Source organism: Psammomys obesus, unplaced genomic scaffold, assembly GCF_907164565.1.
Source record: "Psammomys obesus unplaced genomic scaffold, mPsaObe1.curated_primary_1811, whole genome shotgun sequence".
NCBI lineage: Eukaryota > Metazoa > Chordata > Mammalia > Rodentia > Muridae > Psammomys > Psammomys obesus.
The window spans coordinates 5,780,552-5,802,356 of record NW_026592548.1 but is presented as its reverse complement, the minus strand read 5'-3'; the positions used below and the strand labels follow the sequence as shown (position 1 = coordinate 5,802,356).

General features: G+C 43.7%; 1 protein-coding gene across 1 annotated transcript in view; it reads right to left on the bottom strand.

Moving 5' to 3' along the window:
* Nucleotides 1-14,131: 14,131 nt before the first annotated feature.
* Nucleotides 14,132-21,805, bottom strand: part of Tnni3k (TNNI3 interacting kinase) — a 255,380-nt gene continuing 247,706 nt past the window's right edge. Inside the window, 2 exon segments of the mRNA XM_055614310.1 lie at nucleotides 14,132-14,204; nucleotides 19,944-20,027. Of these exon segments, the coding sequence (XP_055470285.1) occupies nucleotides 14,132-14,204; nucleotides 19,944-20,027 (157 nt within the window).

Sequence of the window (21,805 nt, the reverse complement as noted above, 5' to 3'; positions counted from 1 at the left end):
CACGGATGACATAGGACAGGGAGACTGGCTAAGAGCCCATGGACAGCATGTCCTAGTTCCCCAGAGGCTCTGTGTGATGAAGTCTAACGTGACAACAAGCATTCATTCACGTGGCATATGTGATCTGCACTACAATCCCCTTTGCATCCTGCAGTGAGCCCGGCAGCACCTGTGAGCATGCAGGGAACGTGCCATTGTCTTGCTGGAGACTTAGCCGATAGCTACTCTAATTTTACAGTCATTGACGCCATGTTTTACAAGTAAACACCATAAGTCAATGTGATTGGAAAAGATGGAGTCTACAAACTATGCGGAGTCAGAACTTTTAAAGCATTAAGGTTTCAAATTTGAAATTGTGTGGGATAGAGAGGGCTGTCTTTTTAACAGAAAAAATCCTCAAGAAGGTTTGCAAGCTCTTGCTGGCTGTGCAAGGAAGCTTTGATTAATTGCAGGATATGTTTATATCATGATTAATCACACCTAATATAGCAGTGATATTTGACAGAAAAAATTGCAAACGATGAAGCTTTTCTCTGTGACTCTTGAGTTGTATTAATATTTTAAATCAGTTAACAGCTTAATGGACAGAGTAGGGAAAAGCAACAAACTAATTTTGCCTCTACCAGCAGCTCGAAGCGTCCAGTACCTGCTACAGCACATTCTGCTGAATGAATCTCCATTTGTATTAATAACTTATTACTCCCATTAAATATGCATTTCCCTAAAGCTTAACGTTTCTCCAGTGGAGACCAATTAACAGGGACAGTCTCTGCAGCCAGCCAATTATTTTAATTACTGGAATTTTTAAAATGTGCTTGCTTTGCATAGATTTGACCAGCCAAACTTGACCAAAGAATGCATTAGCTCTGTATTCCATGAGATGGGAGATTTTCAGTGAGTATGTAGATACCAAGAAAACCTCTTTTAACATGTGTAAGTGTATATGTAGTGGTGTGTATGTATGCTATGTGTATGGTTTGTGTGTCTGCATGTGTGCCTGTGTGTTCATGTTCATGTGTGTGTGTATACATCAAGACTTGATTCTCTTGTGCCTCTCCACTTTGTTTATTGAGGCAGAATCTCTCAGTGCACCCTGAGCTTGCCAGTTCCAGCTAGTCTAGACAGCCTGCTTCCCTGGCATCCCATCCTGCCTCTGCCTCCCAAACCCTAGGACTACAGGGTGCTGCCACACAAAAGCCAACCTTGGTTTTGTGCATTCTGGGCATGCCAGTACTCTCACACCTGAGCGATAAACCTGTTATCCTCTGAGCCACGCCTCCAGTTTCCCCGAGCCACAAGAAAACTTTTATTGTATGATCTGCATTCTGCAAAACAGCAGACAAATGTCAGATGCCTCTCATGCCATCATTGGCCTTTAATTTGGAGGTTTGGCAGTCTAGCAGCCTCCTGCTGTGTGTGGATCCATCCTTGGAGGACAGGCAGGACGGGCAGCCCTTCTGTGGAGCAGCATGAACCTGAGAGTTTATTTCTTGTTCTTCTGGGCTTGTATTTTAAAATTCATGCATCTCATGTTTAATGATGATAAAGGGTTAAAGTCAGGAAAAAGGAAACTGCACTGCATACAGGAACAGTCCGAGAGGTGGAAGAGCTATGAAAAGGTGAGGGGCTCTAGGGGAAGAACTCTGGGATGGGGTGGCTTCTGACAAAGTTAAGAGGTTACTCATTTTCATGCAAATGAAAGGACTTCTGAAGGGCAGCAGAGTGAGTTCTTTCCAACTGCACCACAGGAGGGGAAGGATACAGCTAGGACATGGAGTCTAATTACTAATATCTTAGTGAGATAGAACAGGTAGCACATTGATTAGATGAATGAGAGACATCACCAAAACACAAAGAAAATCATCTGTGTAGGAACAAGGAGCACAGAAAGGGCTTATCTCCTGCACCCTAGGTTTGTTAGTGAAGGGAGCATGCAAAGGGCATGGTTGAATCTAAAGCCCAAAATACCATGGCTGTGATGGGGAGATCTGGAGCTCTTTGACAGGGAAGGAGCCTCTCTGGGTTCTGAGGTGGGATTTTAACTCAGGAGTCAGAACTACCAGATGCTCGTGGACGTACAAATCTTCAGGGACTTGGTGCCCTCAGCTTCCTGTCTTGTAAAATTGATGAATGAATGCTTTAGAGAGAAGTTTATTTAAGTAGGAATGCCTGTGTGTGGGGTGTGTGTGTGTGTGTGACAAAGAGAGAGACACACAGAGAGAGAGAACAGTAAGGGTGACTCCCAGGGTTGGGTGTCATCAATCTGAATGTCAGAGAGATTTTTAAAGGACTTATTTCAGAAACTGGGTGAGGCAATGGGAGAAGTGAGCTGACCAATCCTGTTTGTCTGGCTATTAGGTGTCTTGGATCTTCTCAGTTTCATATGCTTGTTTGTCATGTCTAGACAAGGGGAAGAAAGAACAAAGAAGTGTGACTCTTCTGGGTTCTGGGCTCCAGCCAGGACATTCCCAGGATGGTTGCTTTGGGGTTCCTGCCCTCGCTGAGTGGTTCCTATTTCCTTATCAGCACCCTTAATGGATAGAAATGGTGAAGACAGAACAGAGGTGATCCAGAGAGCCCCAAAGAAGCATGGCCGCTTCTTTGTACTTCTCTGCGCTCAGCGTTGCTCAGGACAGAGCCCGCTCATCTTTTGGTTGATGAGTGGAACTGCAGTCTGGCTTCCTCATTTTCTTCACTCCATAAACAACATTTCACCAAATTGGAATGTGTGCCACAAATCCAGTCCTTTATCTTATTGCCTCTCTGTCATCATCAAGAATGCTGAGCTCGGGGCTGACGCTCTCCTTGGCTTCGTCTCTTCCACACATGCAAGGAGAGTCCCCTAAGCCCTAGAATCGTCTCAGGCTGCTGCTGGAGGTCCAGGCACATCATTGGGACTTTACCAAATTCCCTTCAGAGGCGTGAGGGATGAGTGTGCCCAAGGATGGTGGGGGCTGTAGAGAAGACCCATTACCTGGCTTCCATCTCCTGTGGGCAAGCGTTTATTGCACAGGCCATTCCCATGGCTGGTGATACAAGGGACAACAGGAGTAGCCAATGACAAAGAAAGGGACAAATGACAAGGCCTGCAATCAGTTGTTGTGTGGACAGGTTGTGCCATGTAAGCTGGGTTGTGGTGAAAGTGGTAAAAGTGGGTGCCTTAAGAGCCAACGGCATTGCAGGACATTGAAGGACATTGAAGGTGGCACAGGGTGCTACTTACTTTTCCATTGTGTCCAAACCTTTGAAAGGTTTATTTTGGTTCACAGTTTGAGGATACATCCTATCACCATGGTGATGAGGATGAGGGCACTGCCTATCATGAAGAGGGAGCTGTGGAGACAGGGCACAGCCTATCCTGATGAGGGAGCTGTGGAGACAGGGCACAGCCTATCAAGGTGAGGAACCATGGCAACAGTATTATTAGATAGCAGAACTTGCATCTACAACTAGGAAGCAGCAACAGATGAATGCTGGTACTCAGCTTACTTCCTCCACTTTAGTCAGGAACCCTCCCCACAGGGTACTGCTGCCCCTTTTAGGGTAGGTTTTCTCCGCTAGGTTAACTGTGTTCCCTCGTGGACACACCTGGAAGTATGTTTCCACGGTGAATCTAAATCTAGTATATCTGATAGTGATTATCCGCCACAGCACCTAAGAGATCTCCAATCCTAATTGTCAAACCACATTGTTAATCTGGTTCTAATTGTGTCTAGATAAAATAATGCTTTTGTGTTATTCTCGTGTTCTTTTCATTAGTAGATTGTTGCCAGACCAAATAATTCGAGGCTCATGTTACCGACACCTACATCTTCCCAAGCTGCCATCATCTCTTTTACACTCACAATTGATCAGTCCCTCAGTGCTTGTGCAGTTCTGCTCCCAGCAGTGCTACAGCTAGTAGGAGCAGTTAGAACAGCTGTCACGTGCAGAGCACTGTGGCAGGCAGGATGCATCAGGCTTCATTGCTCCCTCGGCCCAACCTGCGAGGTAAAAATCAGAACCTCCATTTCCACTTGGATCTCTGGGATCTGAAAGCACAGTGTCTCTGTGCACACCAGTGTAACTGAAGTGCATCTCCTTTCTGCTGTGCCTGTGTCTGCACCCGTGAGCTTAGCAGCAGCAGCCTCTTCAAAATGTCCAGAGAAGTACAACCTTGGCCCCTGCTCCAGAGCTTTGTCAGTGAAAACAACAATCCACAAGTCAAAGTGAAAGACATAGTTTATTTTCAACCAAATGTGATTGACTACTGTGAGTAAAAAGCTGTGCCTGGGAGCACAGCTTCTGGTTGCCACAGACTTCATGTTCTAAGTGGGAACAGCTTGTGAAGTTTAATTGTAACAGAACAAAGAATGTTATACACTAAGACACTTTTCAGTTATGCTGAGGGAAGCCCTACATGGATAGGAGACAGCAATTCAGGGAAGAGTGTCGTAGGTGCCAGCTGCTTTCCAGCAGCCGAGCCTTAGTTCCTCTTCCTAAATGGTTACCTAGTGGTCACAAAGATGCTGGGCAGGCATGGAGCAGTGCAACAAATGGCTACCGATGGGGTTAAAGATGCCCCAGGAAAACCTGGCCCTGGAATTCCAACATTCCAGATTCCCCACTGAGGATCCAGGCAGCCACTGTCACCCTTGCAGAGGTTCAGGGGGAGGTACAATCCTTTTCAGGACATTTCACTCAAAACCTGATGCAACACCTTGGGGCTACCCCTAAACTTGAGATGTAGGCTCACGATAAAGAGCTGCATGTTGGATTCCTTCTGTCACCCCAAGGACCCGAGTTTGATTTCCTAATGCCCATGTGGTGGAGAGAACTGACTCCCAAAAGTTGTCCTCGGATGTCCACTCATGTACTGTGGTATGCATATGGACATGTACGTGTCAGGACACACACACTCACACTAAATGAATAAATTAATAGTGTAATTCCAAAAGCAGCTATATTCCCTATTGAGACCTGCTTTGGAAATGGTATTGAGACCATGGATTGTTATGAATTAAAAAAAAAAAAACAAAAACTTAAAACTAGCCAATATTCAAATCATTATTTCCTTTGTGGCCAAGATTACCCTTTCCTGATTTATTGTTTAACTCTTACCCTTTTCTAAATTGCTGAGATAAAAGAAAAGATGCAATTTTGTGAAATTAATAAGCCTAAAGTTTCCCCTTAAAGATGGCGGAGAGGCTTTTCTTCTGCATAGGAGCCCATTGCTTAAAAGACTGAAACCTGAGATCATATTTTTTTTTAATCCTCTAATTACACATAAAGTTTGGATGCTTCTGCAATGTGTCCCCATCAGGAAGGCTGAGCACCCATGGCAGTGTTATTGTAAGAAGCCTAATTTAATTAGCACCCTGCCTCTGGGCCAGTTGGCTATGGGGTCTTGGATCTCTGGCTCAGGAAAAAAAAAACAAAAACAATAGCATGTAACCCCTGCTCTTTTTATCTCTAGTCAGCCTCATAAAGGGTGGTGTCTGAGGCACGAGAGGAACTCTGCTTCTCCATCAAGCCTGCACAGTGCTAATTGAGCCAACTCTCGTGGACACTGTCTGTGCCAGCTGCAGCCGAGTACAGCGAAGACCCGTGAAAGCATTATAAATGTCAGATGGCTCATATTTGCCTTCATGGCTCTTGAATTGATCAGGGGGATATCTAGTCTGCATGCTTGAGTAACGCAAGTAGCAGACAAGTAGGAAGAAATAAAGTATTCAGATCCCACTGGGAAAGCCTGCGCCACATCTCTGCTCTCCCTCCCAGAGCTAATGAGGACAGGAAAGGTGAAAGTGCCTGGATGCCTAAGCGCAGGCTTTGCCTCCTGACTTTGTTCTGCTTTTCACGCTCATGAGCTTGTTTCTGTCAGTCATTTCTCTCTCACTCTGCCTAGAAAATAACACTGCATGCTTTAAACTTATGCCAGTAGCACCTTTTTTGTAACTGCAACAGAGAAAATAAATTTTTGTTTATTTAACTTTATAAGAATAAGGCACAGCAATTAGGAAGGATGTATCTTTCTGGTCTCTGAATCGTCTTCTGTGCTCATTCCCCTGTTTCTTTTGGGGCTTTAGAGAGGCTGTTGCCTCTCTAAACATCCAGTTTTGTCAGAGATCTAGATTGTGAGCCGGAGCTAGGTCTGCCGTTCTCTCTACTACAGTGGAAAAAGAATGGAAGAGATGGTTCAGTGAGTAAAGCACTTGCCATGTGAGTATGAGGACCCACGTTTAAATCCTTAGAGTCCTGAGTTCAAATCCACACATGTATGATTTCAATGTGCTGCTGGTGAGATGGAAGGCTGTGACAGGAGGCTCTCCAGGAGTGTGCTGGCCAGTTAGTCTGGTATGTACAGTGGCAAACAACAAGCAGCTCTTATCTCAGGAAAGGTGAAAGATGACGACTGATATCATGCTTGTCCTCTGACATCCACATTCATGCCATGCCATGTGTTCACATACACCAAGGTGCTCTTATACAGGACCTGAAAGTGAACTCTCTTCCAGTGGGCTTGAATTCATAGCTTTGCCTCTCTGAATATGAATTCTCTACTTGAAAAAAATTCTTTCCTGGAATATGTAGAAGACAGGCTCAACTAACACATTAAAAACACTTACTTCAAAAGGCTATATGCCACAAAATTTGAAAATCTAAATGAAACAGACAATTTTCTTGATGATTTAACTTACCAAAGCTGAATCAAGAACAGGTAAATCAATTAAATAGTCCTATATCCCCTAAGGAAAGGGAAGCAGTCATCAAAAGTCTCCCATCCACAAAAAGCCCAGGACCAGATGGTTTCAGCGCAGAATTCTACAAGACCTTCAAAGAAGAGCTAACTCCAGTTCTCTTTGAACTATTCTACAAAATAGAAACAGAAGGAACATTACCAAACTCATTCTATGAAGCCACAGTCACCTTGGTACCTAAACCTCACAAAGACCCAACAAAGAAAGAGAATTTCAGGCCAATCTCCCTTATGAACATTGATGCAAAAATACTTAACAAAATACTTGCAAACCGAATCCAAGAACACATCAAAGATATTATCCACTATGACCAAGTAGGCTTCATCCCAGGTATGCAGGGGTGGTTCAACATACGGAAATCCATCAATGTGATCCACCATATTAACAAACTGAAAGAAAAAAAAAACCAAATGATAATCTCCTTAGATGCCAAAAAAGCATTTGACAAAATCCAACATCCATTCCTGTTTAAAGTCTTGGAGAGATCAGGGATACAAGGCACATGCCTAAACATAGTAAAGGCAATATACAGCAAGCCTATAGCCAACATCAATCTAAATGGAGAGAAACTTAAAGCAATCCCACTGAAATCAGGGACAAGGCAAGGCTGCCCACTCTCTCCATATCTCTTCAACCTAGTTCTAGAAGTCCATGCTAGAGCAATAAGACAATTAAAGGAGATCAAGGGATATAAATCGGAAAGGAAGAAGTCAAAGTATCGCTGTTTGCAGATGATATGATAGTAAACCTGAGTGACCCCAAAAATTCCATCAGAGAACTGCTACAGCTGATAAACACCTTCAGCAAAGTGGCTGAATACAAAATTAACTCCAAAAAATCAGTAGCCCTCTTGTATACAAAAGACAAAAGGGCTGAGAAAGAAATTAGGGAAACAACACCCTTCACAATATAGCCCCAAAGACATAAAGAACCTTGGTGTGACCCTAACTAAGCAAGTCAAAGACTTGTATGAAAAAAATTTCCCGTCTCTAAAGAAAGAATTAGAAGAAGATATCTGAAGATGAAAAGATCTCCTATGCGCAAAACTTGGCAGGATTAACATAGTAAAAATGGCCATCTTAACCAAAAGCAATCTACAGATTCAATGCAATTTCCATCAAATTACTAACACAATTCTTTACAGACCTGGAAAGAAAAATTCTCAGCTTCATATGGAATAACAAGAAACCCAGAATGGCTAAAACAATCCTCTACAATAAAAGATCTTCTGGAGGTATCATCATCCTGATCTCAAGCTGTACTATGGAGCAACAGTTATAAAAACTGCATGGTACTGGCACAGAAACAGAATGGTGGGTCAATGCAATCGGATGGAAGACCCAGAAATAAACCCACATACTTATGGACACCTGATTTTTGACAAAGATGCCAAAACCATACAACGGAAAAAAGGTAGCATCTTCGACAAATGGTGCTGGTCTAACTGGATGTCTACATGTAGAAAAATGCAAATAGACCCATACTTATCACCCTGCACTCAACTAATGTCCAAGTGGATCAAAGACCTCAATATAAAACCAGAAACACTAAACCTCTTAGAAGAAAAAGTGGGGAAGAGCCTAGAACTCATTGACACAGGAGACAACTTCCTGAACAGAACACCAACAGCACAAGCTCTAAGAGCAACAATCAATAAATGGGACCTCATGAAACTGAAAAGCTTCTGTAAATCAAAGGACACTGTCATCAAAACAAAATGAATGCCTATAGATTAGGAAAGAATCTTCACTAACCCTTCATCTGACAGAGTGCTAATATCCAACATATATGAAGAAATCAAGAAGTTAAATAGTAAATAAAGTAACTCAATTAAAAATGGGATACAGAGCTAAACAGAGAATTCTCGACAGAGGAATATCGAATGGCAGAGAAACACTTAAAGAAATGTTCAATGTCCTTAGTCATCAAGGAAATGCAAATCAAAACAACACTGAGATTTCACCTTACACCCATCAGAATGGCTAAGATGAATAACTCAATGACAACACATGCTGGAGAGTATGTGGAGAAAGGGGAACCCTCCTCCACTGCTGGTGGGAATGTAAACTTGTACAACTACTTTGGAAATCAATCTGGCGCTTTCTCAGACAGTTAGGAATAGGGCTTCCTCAAGATCCAGCCATTCCACTCCTAGGCATATATCCAAAAGACGCTCAAGAATACAACAAGGATATCTGCTCAATCATGTTTGTAGCAGCTTTACTTGTAATAGGCAGAAGCTGGAAACAGCCCATATGTCCCTCAGTTGAGGCATGGATACAGAAATTGTGGTACATCTACACAATGGAATATTACGCAGTGATAAAAAAAAAAACAAAAAAACAAGGAAATCATGAAAATTGCAAGTAAATGGTGGGAACTGGAAAAGACCATCCTGAGTGAGGTATCCCAGAAGTAGAAAGACACACATGGTATATACTCACTCATAAGTTGATACTAGACATATAATATAAGATAAATATACTAAAATCTTTCTACCTAAGGAAGCTAATCAGGAAGGAGGACTGTGGCTAAGCTGCTCAATCCCCATTCAGAAAGGCAAAGAGAATGGACATTGGAGGAGGGAGAAAACATGGAATAGACAGGAGCCTACCACAGAGGACCTCTGAAAGACTCTACCCTGCAGAGTATTGAGGCAGATGCTGAGACTCATAGCCAAACTTTGGGCAGAGTACAGGGAATCTCATAAAGATGGTCTGGAACCCCTGCACGAAGGTAGCCTATGGCAGTTCAGTGTTCAAGTGACCTCCATAGTAATGGGGACAGGGACTGTCTCTGATATGAACTGATTGGCCTGCTCTTTGATCACCTCCCCCTGAGGGGGAAGCAGCCTTACCAGGGGACAGAAGAAGACAATGCAGCCACTCCTGATGAGACCTGATAGACTAGGATCAGAGGGAAGGGGAGGAGGTCCTCCTTTATCAGTGGACTGGGAGAGGGATGGGTGGAGAAGAGGTCAGTTGGGATTGGGACGAGAGAAGGAGGGAGGTACAGGGGGGATACAAAGTGAATAAGCTGTAATTAATAAAAAGAAAAATAATTAAAAAACCATTGAAGTACTTTTCTGCTTCCCCCCAGGCCTCTGTCTGGTGGACATGTACACTTTCCTTTCACCTACCATCTTTCTCCCCATGGAGGTCCTTGTTTTCTCTTTGAAAATGACTAGAATCCTTTCTGATATTATGTCAGGTCTAGAATCACACTGTTCTTCTCAAGGGGGACTACATATTGATTCAGTGTGTCTCAGAGATGTGGCCTCTGCAGCTCACTCTTTGCTGAAAGGCTATTTTGGAGGCACTGGCAGTCTTCCTCACACATACCTTCAGTCCCCCAGAGCTTGGCCATAGAACAATAGTAAGAGATGGTAGAGTCTGCTAGTATGATCTCAGAAATAATCATGTACTTGGTTCCTTGGGATCCATACAGGAATTCTAAAGAGGAAACTTCAATGTCATTATCTTGTGGATAATAAACTGGAGGCTACAGAAGTTAAAAATGATGGCTCATTCAGGATCACACAGCTATTGCCAAAGGTCCATGTGACACTAGACCTGGTTGTTTATTGTTTAAGGGGGAGAAAGGAGAGACTGGGAGAGAACCTGAGGAAGAAGTGGAGGAAGAAAAGAAAAAAAAAGGGAGGAAATGAGAGAGGGAGAAAATGAGAGGAAGAAAATGAGAGAAAGACGAAAGCAAGAAACGGAGGAAAGGAAAGAAGAGAAAGGGTTAGTATGAGAAAATAGAGAAACCCTTGATTTTAGGTGAATTGTGTAGTGTTAACCTTTCCTCTTACAAACAGTTCCCACTTTTCTCTTTCCTTAGGAAATGTCAGCTTTAGAAATAATTTAACCAAATATTCAGGCTGTTGGAATGGCTCTCCATGTTGCTGCTGTAATATGGCTCACCATTATAGTTAATGAAACATCTTCAGAGTGAGCTCAGTGCTGCATGCACATGGAAAAAATCTAATGTGCTAAGCATACAGAAACATGAACTCAGAAGTCCATATTTTACAAGCAGAAAAGGCAAGCAATTAGTGAGACATTTTTTAGCAAGAAGGGAAAAAAAAATACCTGTGAATCTTGTGTTCCTGAGACATAGTGTCAGATGAGCCCCAGGCTCCACTAAGGGTGTGGTAATGAAGAGGGTGTGCAACCCACAGGGCGGCTCTGTGGAAGGGTGCTTCCTTCTCAGGAGTCAAGGCTAATAAGCCTCATTCCTTGCAGCTACTTGACAAGACAAGAGGATAGGAAAGCAGGGGCATAAGGAAAAGCAGTGTGTGTGGGAGCACAGGAGACAAGAAATGGAGCTGGAGTCCGTTTTAGACAATCTCCTGCAAAAGAGGAGCCTCTCAGAAGACAATACTCCTCATATGTGATAGGACCTCTCCAGCGGGACTGTGGAGGCACATCCACTCCTTAGTCATCCTCCCACTGCCATCCCAGCACTGTCCATGGAACTGACCACACACATTTGTTGTTCCAGATGCTGTAGTAAAATCAACCTCTGCAGTGTGCCTCATTTTTTTCAGTTCCTTACATTAAAGACCAGACCCCAGAGTAGGCTGGGCTGGATCCTGCCTTGCTGCCTAGAGTAACCCCACCAAAGCAACAGCAAAGGACTCGTGAAGACAGGTGTTCCTTAGCGAGTGCCCGTTTTCTTTCCTACATCCCTGTCAGGCTTTATGCTTAAACAGTCATCTCTGCTTCCTTGGCTGTGTTCTTACAAAGTCTCCTGAGAACATGCTTGGTGAGATTCAGTACCTGTCACTCTGGAATAATTGAGTGGGAGAATAAAAAAGCCGATGGCTTAAAAGGGATCAAAACCACAGGAAGTACCAGGGTTTTAATTTATACGTTCAGACCTGCACTGGGTTATTTGTAAGCCAATTGGGGCTCATGAGACTAGAGATTTTGCCACCATGGGTCATAAAAAGACAGTCCAAGGGATTTTAGAGGTGGAATTGCTGTTTTCTTGATGGAAATTGCTCTCTAGAAATATAATTTCAAACAGCAGTAGGAAAGCAGAGCCTGCTGAGACAACCATGGGTCAATCTACATGCCCATGCAAGAAGCTTTGCTGAGTCTACATTAGCTCAGGAGGTGGAAATGCTCCTCAGAGCTGCTATGCAGTGGCAGATTTCAACCCCCAACTTGTCTCTCTGACTTTAAAACAGGATGATATGTTCTCCAGGGCACATAGAGAAATATATGGTGACTTTCTTTTTAAAAAACAGGGTCTTGCTATACTGTCCAAACTACCCTTGAACTCACTCACACTTGTCTCTTTACCCCACCTCTGGCTATGTGCTGGCATTGGCAAGTGCATGTTTATTACTTGGATACAGTGTTGAACAGTGTAATTGGAAATAGGTGTATCAGCTGGTGGTTCCTTAGAGAACAGGAGGTAGATGACAGAGAGAGCCATAGGTAGGTAGATGACAGAGGATTGGAAGAAGGACAGGCAGATGATAGTTGTATAGATAAATAGATGTTTAGGTGATAGATGATTGATAAATGAATAAGTAGATAACAGATATAAGATGGGTAATAGATGATAAATAGCTGAATAGATTGATAAGTGATTGATGAATGATAGATGATAGTTATCCTTCAGTATCCAAGGTATACATATATATGTATATTTAACACACATACAAATGTTTATGTATATGAAATATTTGCATATATGTCTTATGAGCAGTATCAGTTCAAATAGTAGCAGAAGTTGAAAAGTTCCAAGATCTGCTGTCTTGCCGGTAGAGATGATGGTCCAGTGTGTGTCTAAGACTGGGCACCAGGGATGAAGACTCCTGCTCTGCTCATGACCTGTGGACTGCATGGCACTAACTCACACCTAGGACAAGCCCCCTCAGTGTGCTTCAGATGTTGTTCTTTCTGGGTGGCCTTCACAGATCGCCCAGAGTTATTATTTAACCAGGTATCTGGTGCACATAACTTAGTCACATTTACACAGGAATTAACTATCACAGGAGGTGTTCTGGCCTAACAGCAATCTGTAAGCATGCAACAGTGCCCAGGACAGCATCCAACAGAGACTGATCCTGGACAGCAGTGGTATGAAGCGTGAAACACCTTGATTTAGAATATGCCACACTTTCCCTGGCCAACCCCATTGCTCATGCTGTGGTGAGAAGCAGCAATTACTGCTGGAACTTCAGTATTTCCTGTGTCACATGCCCAAGTCTCTCCTTCAGGGGCAGAGCACCTTTATCTGGTGGGACTGTTCCAGTCATCCTGGGTTGAACCACCAGCATGGAGGGTGTTTTTTTTTTAATTTTTAAATTTCATTTTATTTATTTATTGAGTGTGTTCTCTGTGTATATACATGCCATAGCTTGAGTGTCAATGTCAAAGGACAATTTGTAGGAGTTGTTTCTTCTGACATGTGGCTCCTGGGATCAACCTGCTTTTTTGTTGTTGTACTTATTTTTTGTTCTTTTTTAGAACAGAGTTTTCTTTTTCTTCTCTGTGTTTTTTTTTTTTTTTTTTCGGGGCGGGTTGTTTGTTTTTCAAGACAGGTTTCTCTGTGTAGCTTTGGCTGTCCTGGACTCACTTTGTTGACCAGGCTTGCCTCAAACTTACAGAGATCTTCCTGCCTCTGCCTCCCCAAGTGCTGGGATTAGAGGTGTGTGGCACTGCACCCGGCTCAAATGTCTTTATCCACTGAGCAATCTCACCAGCCCAGGTCTCTCATTTCCTGAAGATGGCCAAGACTTCACGTCTGTTAAAATCTAGCCTGGCGTTGATAACTGATGCCACTAATGACTTCTTGCTGCTAAGTAACACTAACAGGTTGCTCAGGTGAAGCCCCATTCATTGTAAAGACACAGGGAAGAGGCAGGATAGCCACACACTTTGCATTTTCACCAGCCTGTATGGAAGGAGGCACATTCAGTTGAATCTTCATTGGAATAAGCACACTTCTGCCTCTGTGATCTGGACCACCAAAGCGTCTTTAATCACAGGAGTAACAGCACGAAGATAAGGCAGCATCTCCCTACTAGGTATGCTCAAACACAAGCCTGCACAGTTCAACCTAGGAATACATGAGGATCAGAACCAAGCCTGCCATCCACACAGACTTCAATGCCATCCCCAAGCAATTAAGGACTTTAAACAGGGAACTAAGACCAATTCTTCATGCACGTTCTGTGTTTGCTCTTTGGTACTTCATGCCTGGTGCAATTCAAAGTCCACCCCGTAGGAGGGAATTAAGTGAAAGCAGAATAAACACGGTGATTTGAAGAGACCTCAGAGGGCAGAACATTATAATTGGACGCAAGCCTGCGGTGAACAGAATCACTGTTGTCAGTCTGCTGCAAATCTCCCCTTAGGTGTATGTCAGACCTGTCAGCCGCCGTCCTCAAAGCTGCCATTGTTCCGGCAGTGAAGGTGCACTGGGCTCGTGGGATCAGACAGGTACCTGCATCAGAAAAGACGGTCAGTTGTTACTTATTGACCTCCTAGCACACCTCCCTGCTTTTATAACCAGTGGAACCCAGTGTTGCGCATAGCTGCCAGGCAGCCCTTCCAGATTCCTGGGAATGAAGACTGGACCAGAGTCCCTGGTGATGCTAAGATTTAAAATGGAAGAAGCATGGAGCTGACACCAGTGAACATCCGTGATGAATGTCCACTTTGAACAAGCTTGTTGGTAGTTAGCACGTTGGCTTTATTGGGGAGTAGGATGTGTTTCTGGAAGGAAGCATGTCCTGACAACTAAGAGCACAGGTTTCATTCCAAGTAAATGTGTTCTAAGTTATGGCTCCACTGCCTGCTGTCTTTGGGACAGTTGCCAGCTTAGTAAAAGGGAGCACAGATAGTGCCTTACGAGACAATGGGCAGTCGACCCCAGGGCACGAAGCAAGGAATGAACTGACAGGGAAGATGGAGACAGCGCTCATGGAGAAAAAACAGTGGCCCAGAAATGTTGGTGTGTTTGTCTCCTTAGCTGCTCAACTTTCAAGTGCTCATCAAATGCTCAGGTCCAAACATCAGTGGTGCTTAATGGCCTTTGAAGCAACAGCCCCCAGTGTCTTCAAGAATGGATGTCATAGCTCTAGAGCATGGCCATGGGTGAGTGCAAGAAGCAGCTCCCTTTCCATGTGGTGCAGGAATACCAAAATTCTGCAAAATGGGCAGTTTATCAATAAGTGAGGCTTGTTTTGTCCCAGTGGACAGCCCATTTACCAGAGACAACACAGATTGCAGCGTCAACTTTAAGTCAATGCACGAGTTTGGGCCCACTCACTCTGAAAAGAAAAATCTCTGTCAAAACATCTTTGTTGTAGACAGCGTGGTACTGCAAACTCCTGCAAGGAGATGCTGTGGATACTGATATTCTGAGCATGGACCAGTCTTCTTGCTCTTGTCTGTAAGGACTGGCCCGAGTCAGAGCTGAGGGCCAATGTATGTGCACATTCACCTGAACATGCATGCATGTCTGGATGTGTGTGTGAGTGTGTGTGTGTGTGTGTGTGTGTGTGTGTGTGTGCCTGGAAGCATGTGTGTATATGAGAGCAAGCCACTAAGTCTTAACTGTTGGTCACTGAAGTAGAACCGACATTCTAGCACAAGAATCTCTCTCTTCCCAGCCGAAATGCAACTTCACTCTGGGCATGGATCTAGCTTTCCTAAACTGGCTGTCCATTACTGCTCTTATCTTCTAAGAGCATCACTGTGTGTTTCACACACAGCATCACTGCCATGGGCTGTGGCAGTGCCTCTCACCCCACTGACTCCAGTGAAAACCTGACACGCCGGTCCCGTGTGGTGGTGGGCTATACTGCAGGAACGAGTGATGGAATCAGCGGGTCAGTGAGGCTGGAGTTTCATACTGATGTCCTGTGGCCAGTGTCAAGGCAGTCATGTAAGGCTTGGGTTGTTACTGAGCTGAAAAGCTGCTCGACTTGAACTTGACTGAAGGGTGCAGAAAGAGACTGAACCACACCTCTGTGTTTCAATACGTAAGGGGGAAGTCGGAAGTTAGGAGTGAACATTTGCAGCTGGGCATGGTGGCACACACCTTTACTCCCAGCACTTGGGGAGGCGGACTCAGGCAGAGCATTGCTGTAATTGAGGCCAGCCCGGCCTACAAAGTGAGTCCAGGACAGCCAAGGCTACACAGAGAAACCCTGCTTTTGAACTCCTCCCCCCCCCAAAAAAAAATAAAGAATGAACAGTTGCATGTTCAGTTTTACCTACATATTCTACTTCTACCTATTGAGGTTTAGCAAATAGTTCAGCCTATGGATTCTGGCTTAGGTAACAGCATAGGAGACAAGAACAAGAGTGTAAGAAGAGGACTCCTGAGGACAGTGTCTGGACATGGCAGGTCCATGGCATTTATCACTATTGCTGTGATGACACACCATGACCAAGAACAAGTTGGAGAGGAAAGGGCTTACTTTGCTCACACGTTCACAACACTGTTAAACACCAAATGAAGTCTGGACAGGACCTCAAGCAGCAGGAACCTGAAGTTCAGAGCTGATGCAGAGGCCATGAAGGAGTGTTGCTTACTGGCTTGCTCATCATGGCTTGTTCTTATAGAACACAGCATCTTAAAAAACCCAGGACCACCAGCCCAGAGTGGCTTCACCCACAATAGGCTGGGCCCTCCCCCATCAATCAATGATTAAGAAAATGCTGTACAGGTTTGCCTGCCTACAGCCTGATATTAGGCAGGCATTTTCTCAACTGAGGCTCTCTCCTCTCCAGTGACTCTAGCTTGTGTCAAGTTGACATAAAACAAGCCAGCATAGCACACATGAACTCACAGGAGCTTTGGAAATGCAGACAAGGCCTGTGTGAGATCATACCAGTCAATAACACAGCGCTGATGGGAGATGGGTGCTAAGTGCCCACTCTGAGCTGAGGACCACTGGCAGTCAGTGACTCCTGGTAGGCTGACCATGCTCCTCTAGTGGACAGACCAGCACCCATACACATATGGCCAGCACTAGATGGATGCTGAGGGTTGTTTAAAAGATCTGAAGTCAGGAGATCCATATGTGCTGGTGTATGGGGGGAGGGGGCCAGAGAACCACAGGGAGAGTGGGGGAGTAAAAATGATCACATTACATTGGATACAGCCCAGAAATTTTCAACGAATAAATTTTAAAAACACATAAACAAAAAACTAAAAGAAGAAAGCTCATGAGGTTGCTGCTGTAGGAAATGAAAGTGCAGCCAGGCTGGAAACAGTCATCAGGCTGGGAAATGGAGGATTGCTGTGAGTTTGGGGCTAGCCTGCGCTATTTAGAGAGAAATTTTCCAAAACAAGCAAATGAAAAAACAAACCTAAATTGTAAAGAAAGTGTAATTCGAGCTGTGTAAAATGCAATTTCTAGGGAAGCACAAAATATGTGTATCTTAGTTGATTCTCACTCCATCCAAATACTTTAATGCTTTCTCCCTGGTACGGAGATGTTCAGGAAAAGCAGACATCTGCATTATTTTGATAGTAAGCCTATACATAATTTTGGGAAATTCTCTGAGTGCTGTTTCATTAAGATGGAGTCTCAGGGGCTGGGGAAGTGCTGGCTACTCTTGATAAAGAGCCAGCTATAAAGCCCAGCATCCACACGGTGCTTCACAGTGTCTGAAACTCCAGTTCCAGGGGATCAGTGCCATCTTCTCTGCTTCATGGCACAAATATGCATTTGGTACATAGATACACATGCAAGCAAGACATAAAATAGAGTGAATAAATATGTAAAAAATTCTTTAAAAATTATTAAAGGTTTGTTTGTTTATTTAAGTTACCTTCTGGGTAAAGAGTAGCATCACGTTGAATGCATCATGGGAAATCTTCCCTACTTGTCTGACCATAGTGTGAGCTTTTCAGGAACCCAACAGTGGTGTAAATAACATGGAGACTTTTACATAGTTTAAAGCCTTTGTCTGGGCCGGTATCCCAGTCACTGTTTAACTTAACCCACGACCTACCATGTGGTTTTCTCTTTACCTCTCTGTCCCTGTCCTTGTCAGTCTGTTCCCTTCTCTGTCTGCTTCCAAATCTCTGGCATTTCCCTTCTTTTCCCTTCCCCTCCTCTGAAGATCCACCTTCCGCTTCCTGTTCAGCTATTGGCTGTCAGCTCTTTATTACAGCCAATCAGCAGGGAGACAATACCATTATATCTCTTTGGTTGCTGAAGGCATTGAGAAACTGTCTTGCCTTCAAGTATCTGAGCACTGATGGGCCATTGAAAGGACAACACCAATATCCTGCCAGCATTTAGCTTTCTGCCTGTACAGTATTCAACAATTGGAAATACAGAGATATAACTTTACACAATGTTAAGGAAAGTCACCCCAACATCTCCCCCTTTTAGTCTGAGAAATAACTTTATCTCCAGCATCAATAAATTATATAGAATAAGAGCCACATTCACATTGTCCAGTGCATTTGTATTTGATAACCTTGGAAAAAACACTCCTCTTCCACTGTTTGGTGAGTGCAAAGTTCTGTCCCTAAATTATTTTCTATCACTATTCAAACTTTCATATCTTCTAACTTTCATAACCTGCATCTATCAACCTCAAAACATCTTCTTAGACCCTAAACACTTTCTTAGATTCTAAACAACGTAAGCTTTTATGTCTTTTAACTTTACAAACTTTATACCTCTTTTGTGAGGGTTTTTTTCTGAATCTAATAATAAGGAAAGTTGTGAAACTATTACTGTCTAGTCTTCAAACTCATCAGAGACCTGAGCCCCACAGATTTTACCCTTGGAAACAGGAAGTGCAGAGCAAGAGCTTCCAAATCTAAGAGATGACAGAGACAGATGGCTGTTTGGATGGTCACTCACACAGCCTGCCTGTACACTCTGTTATTTATGAAAAGATGGGTCACCATGACACCTGGAGCACATTTCCCACTGAAGGACCCTGGGCTGGCTAATTACTTCAAAAGGCTGGTGACACACACTAGAACAGAGCCCTTTCCTGTTTGATTCTGTAGGTGGCCAGAGCTCACTGCATTTCCAGTAAGCAGAGAAATTTCCCCTTTGTTCTTCAGTGGTTTCCAGCGCCTAGGGTGACAGAAGTTGAGGGGAGTAGATATTATAATGTAGGGTCTCTGGGTTCTAAGAGCCACCATTATCAGAAAAGCCAGTTCCTTCTTTTGAAACACAGCTCTAGAAACAAATCTGCCATGTTAAACTGATGTGTTTAGTCCTCCAGGCTTTCAAAGTGGCCATAAAAAAGTAGGCCATTGGACAAATATTTAAACTAATCAATATAGAGCCTCTCCAATGTGAAGTCCAGTAAAGGATATCATGGTCCCATTTCTAAATGATGGTATTCAAAGTTATATGATATTTTTAGTAGGAAATACTAAATATATCAGATTTATCCACATAAATTCTTAATCTCTACAAACACCCTACTACAGCTGATGTTAACGGCTTCTGTAATTCCCTTGGCTTCCAGAGGCCAGCATCAAATTTTAATTATTCCAAAGAGCTGTGTTAATTTGCTATGGAATGTTCCTGTGAGACAGGCTCAGGCAGCTCTCCTGTGCTCCTTGACAGCTGTTTGAAGGAATGGATGGATTGATTTAAACCCTGTTTGCTTGGCTCACAGGGAAGAACTCTCCAAGGGAAACTGGAAGTTTCCCTTTCCGTTCTTCTACCTGCACACAGTGAGGTGAGCTCAGAGGCAGAGAGAGGATCCTGGGCAATGATGGTAAAGGGTTTACAATGCTGGGAGAGGAGAGAATATTTATGTAAAGACTTTGACTTTGTATGTCCTTAAGACTTCATTGCACACTAATTCACATACACAATCTCTCAAACTTGTGTATACTCCCATGCAGGCATATTCTCAAATACATTCTGCTTATGCACAAATTCTTTACCATGAACTTATATATACCCACACTCAATGTGTACACACCCTTGTGCACACCCACACATACATGCACACCATTCTCACATACACTCATATGCACTCAGCTCATGCAGAGTCTGACACACTTCATCAAGCTTGGAGATAATTGTAGAGTCATAAAGACTTCAAGATCAGAGTTAGAGTCTGTATAGTGTTTTTAAATAGTCTATAATTCCTGGTTATTGCAACATACAAAAACTTCTCCCTTGATAGCAACATGCATGAGAGCCGCCTCCGGAGGAGTGAGTTCCCTGATGTCTGCTGCTTACCATATTCGTCAATGGTTGAGTTCTGGGCACTTCTGTTCATTTCCTCCAAAGACAGGTCTGGATTGGAGTGTGCCCCAACACTGGAAGATGAATGGCACACAGCTTTACATGGGGGTCCTGACTCATAAAATATCATACAAAACAGAATTCAGTCACCCAGCACAGATCCCGAGAAATGTCAATGAGATATGCACAGGATTTGGCTTTATACCATCTTGTTTGGGATGCGCTGAGAACAGTTTGAGTGAGCTGGAACTAGATGTGAGTCTTGCCCTCTTCCTTCGAGGTTATGGTTGCCAGCAGTTTAATCTTGGTGGCACACTCTACCTGAGCCTCAGTGTTTGTATTTGTACAATAAGAGAAGACCCTAATATTTTCAGCATCTTGTTTTAAAAATTGGGTATAAACAACAACAATAACAAAAACCCAAAACACTGATTCTAGATGCTGCAGATACTATAATCTTTACTTAATTCAGCTCAGGATGATAATGTCTTAATAGGTCTACATAAATGCAACACTTACCAAGCACTATTATGAAATGGCCACTCCACAGAACTGTGATAGCAGGAGAGGCATGTATACCCAGTCGCTTAATTCTATACTCCTGCAGCTCCATCTTCCCAGGAAAGGGCCTTCAGAGGCTGGCTGTGTGAGCCACCTCACACTTTACACCACACAGCCTGCACATGTAGCTGCTCCTCAGGTATACATTTCCCCAGTGTTTCCTGATCTTCTTCTTTCCCCTAATTTCTACCTCAGTTCGTTTAGGCAGTGACTTCCTTCCCATTTCTTGATCTCAAAGGCGATGTATGGACAACGCTCTCATCCTGCTTGTCGCATTGCACACCGCACAGCTGTGGTCTTAGTTGCATTCATTTAATCTTCATTGTTCTCAGAGCAGCTGCCCTGGGGAGCCCAGAACCACCTTCCGTGGGTCCACAGCAGCTGTCTTTATACCACAAGCTCCCCAGCTACTTTCCTGGCTCTGGTCCCTGGCATCAACCTCAGCCAAAATTACTGGCTTATACTCCAGAGACCTCATTCCAGTCAAGGCTTCTTTAGTTGGGCTCCAAATGCCACCAGATCTTCTCATCTCAATACTGTTAGGGAATTCTCTTTCTCCCCAGACTTTTGCAGCTCTTCTCCTAATTGATCTCTCTGCTTTCATTGCTGTCACTGCCTCATACCTTCTGTCTATCTCGTCCATAGCATTCACTTGAAAATACAAAGCATGTTAAGACATCTGCCAGGTTAAACCTGCCAGTAAGTCACTGGTTCAACCTAGACAAGTTTGCACATGCCTTACTTACCCAGATCCCGCCCCCAACTCTTCATGTTCTCTTTTGCTCTTTACAGCATCCTCTGTCTATCAAGCCCTCTAGGCTCCAGTGTGGAGCCTCCACCTTACAAGTTATCCCTCAAACACTCTTCCTGGAGGACCTAGATCCTGATGTGCTGAATATCTGCCATGCTTTCTCGTCCACTTCTCTCCTGGCCAAAGTAGCCAGTCTTCTGCTGTGGTCACTCCATTCTCAGTGGTCTCAGTTAATATGGAATTTGCTTGTTACCTGCTTGTGTATACACTGACAATTATGTTGTAATGCACAATCAAGCCAAGGATAAATTTGTTGTTCCCTGCTGTGCCCTCAGCCCTCAGAGTCATCTTGGTGCATAAAAGAAGCTCAATCAATAGTTTCAAAGAATTGAATAAACAAATAAATTCGTAAATGATGCATGCCACTCAGTCTGTCCTCCAGTGGGCACATCTGTAACATAAGCCTCAGCTGAGCCTGTCTCTGCTATCCCTACGTCCTGAAGGTTGAAGGGCTGAGCCCTATACCCTGGCTGTATTTGC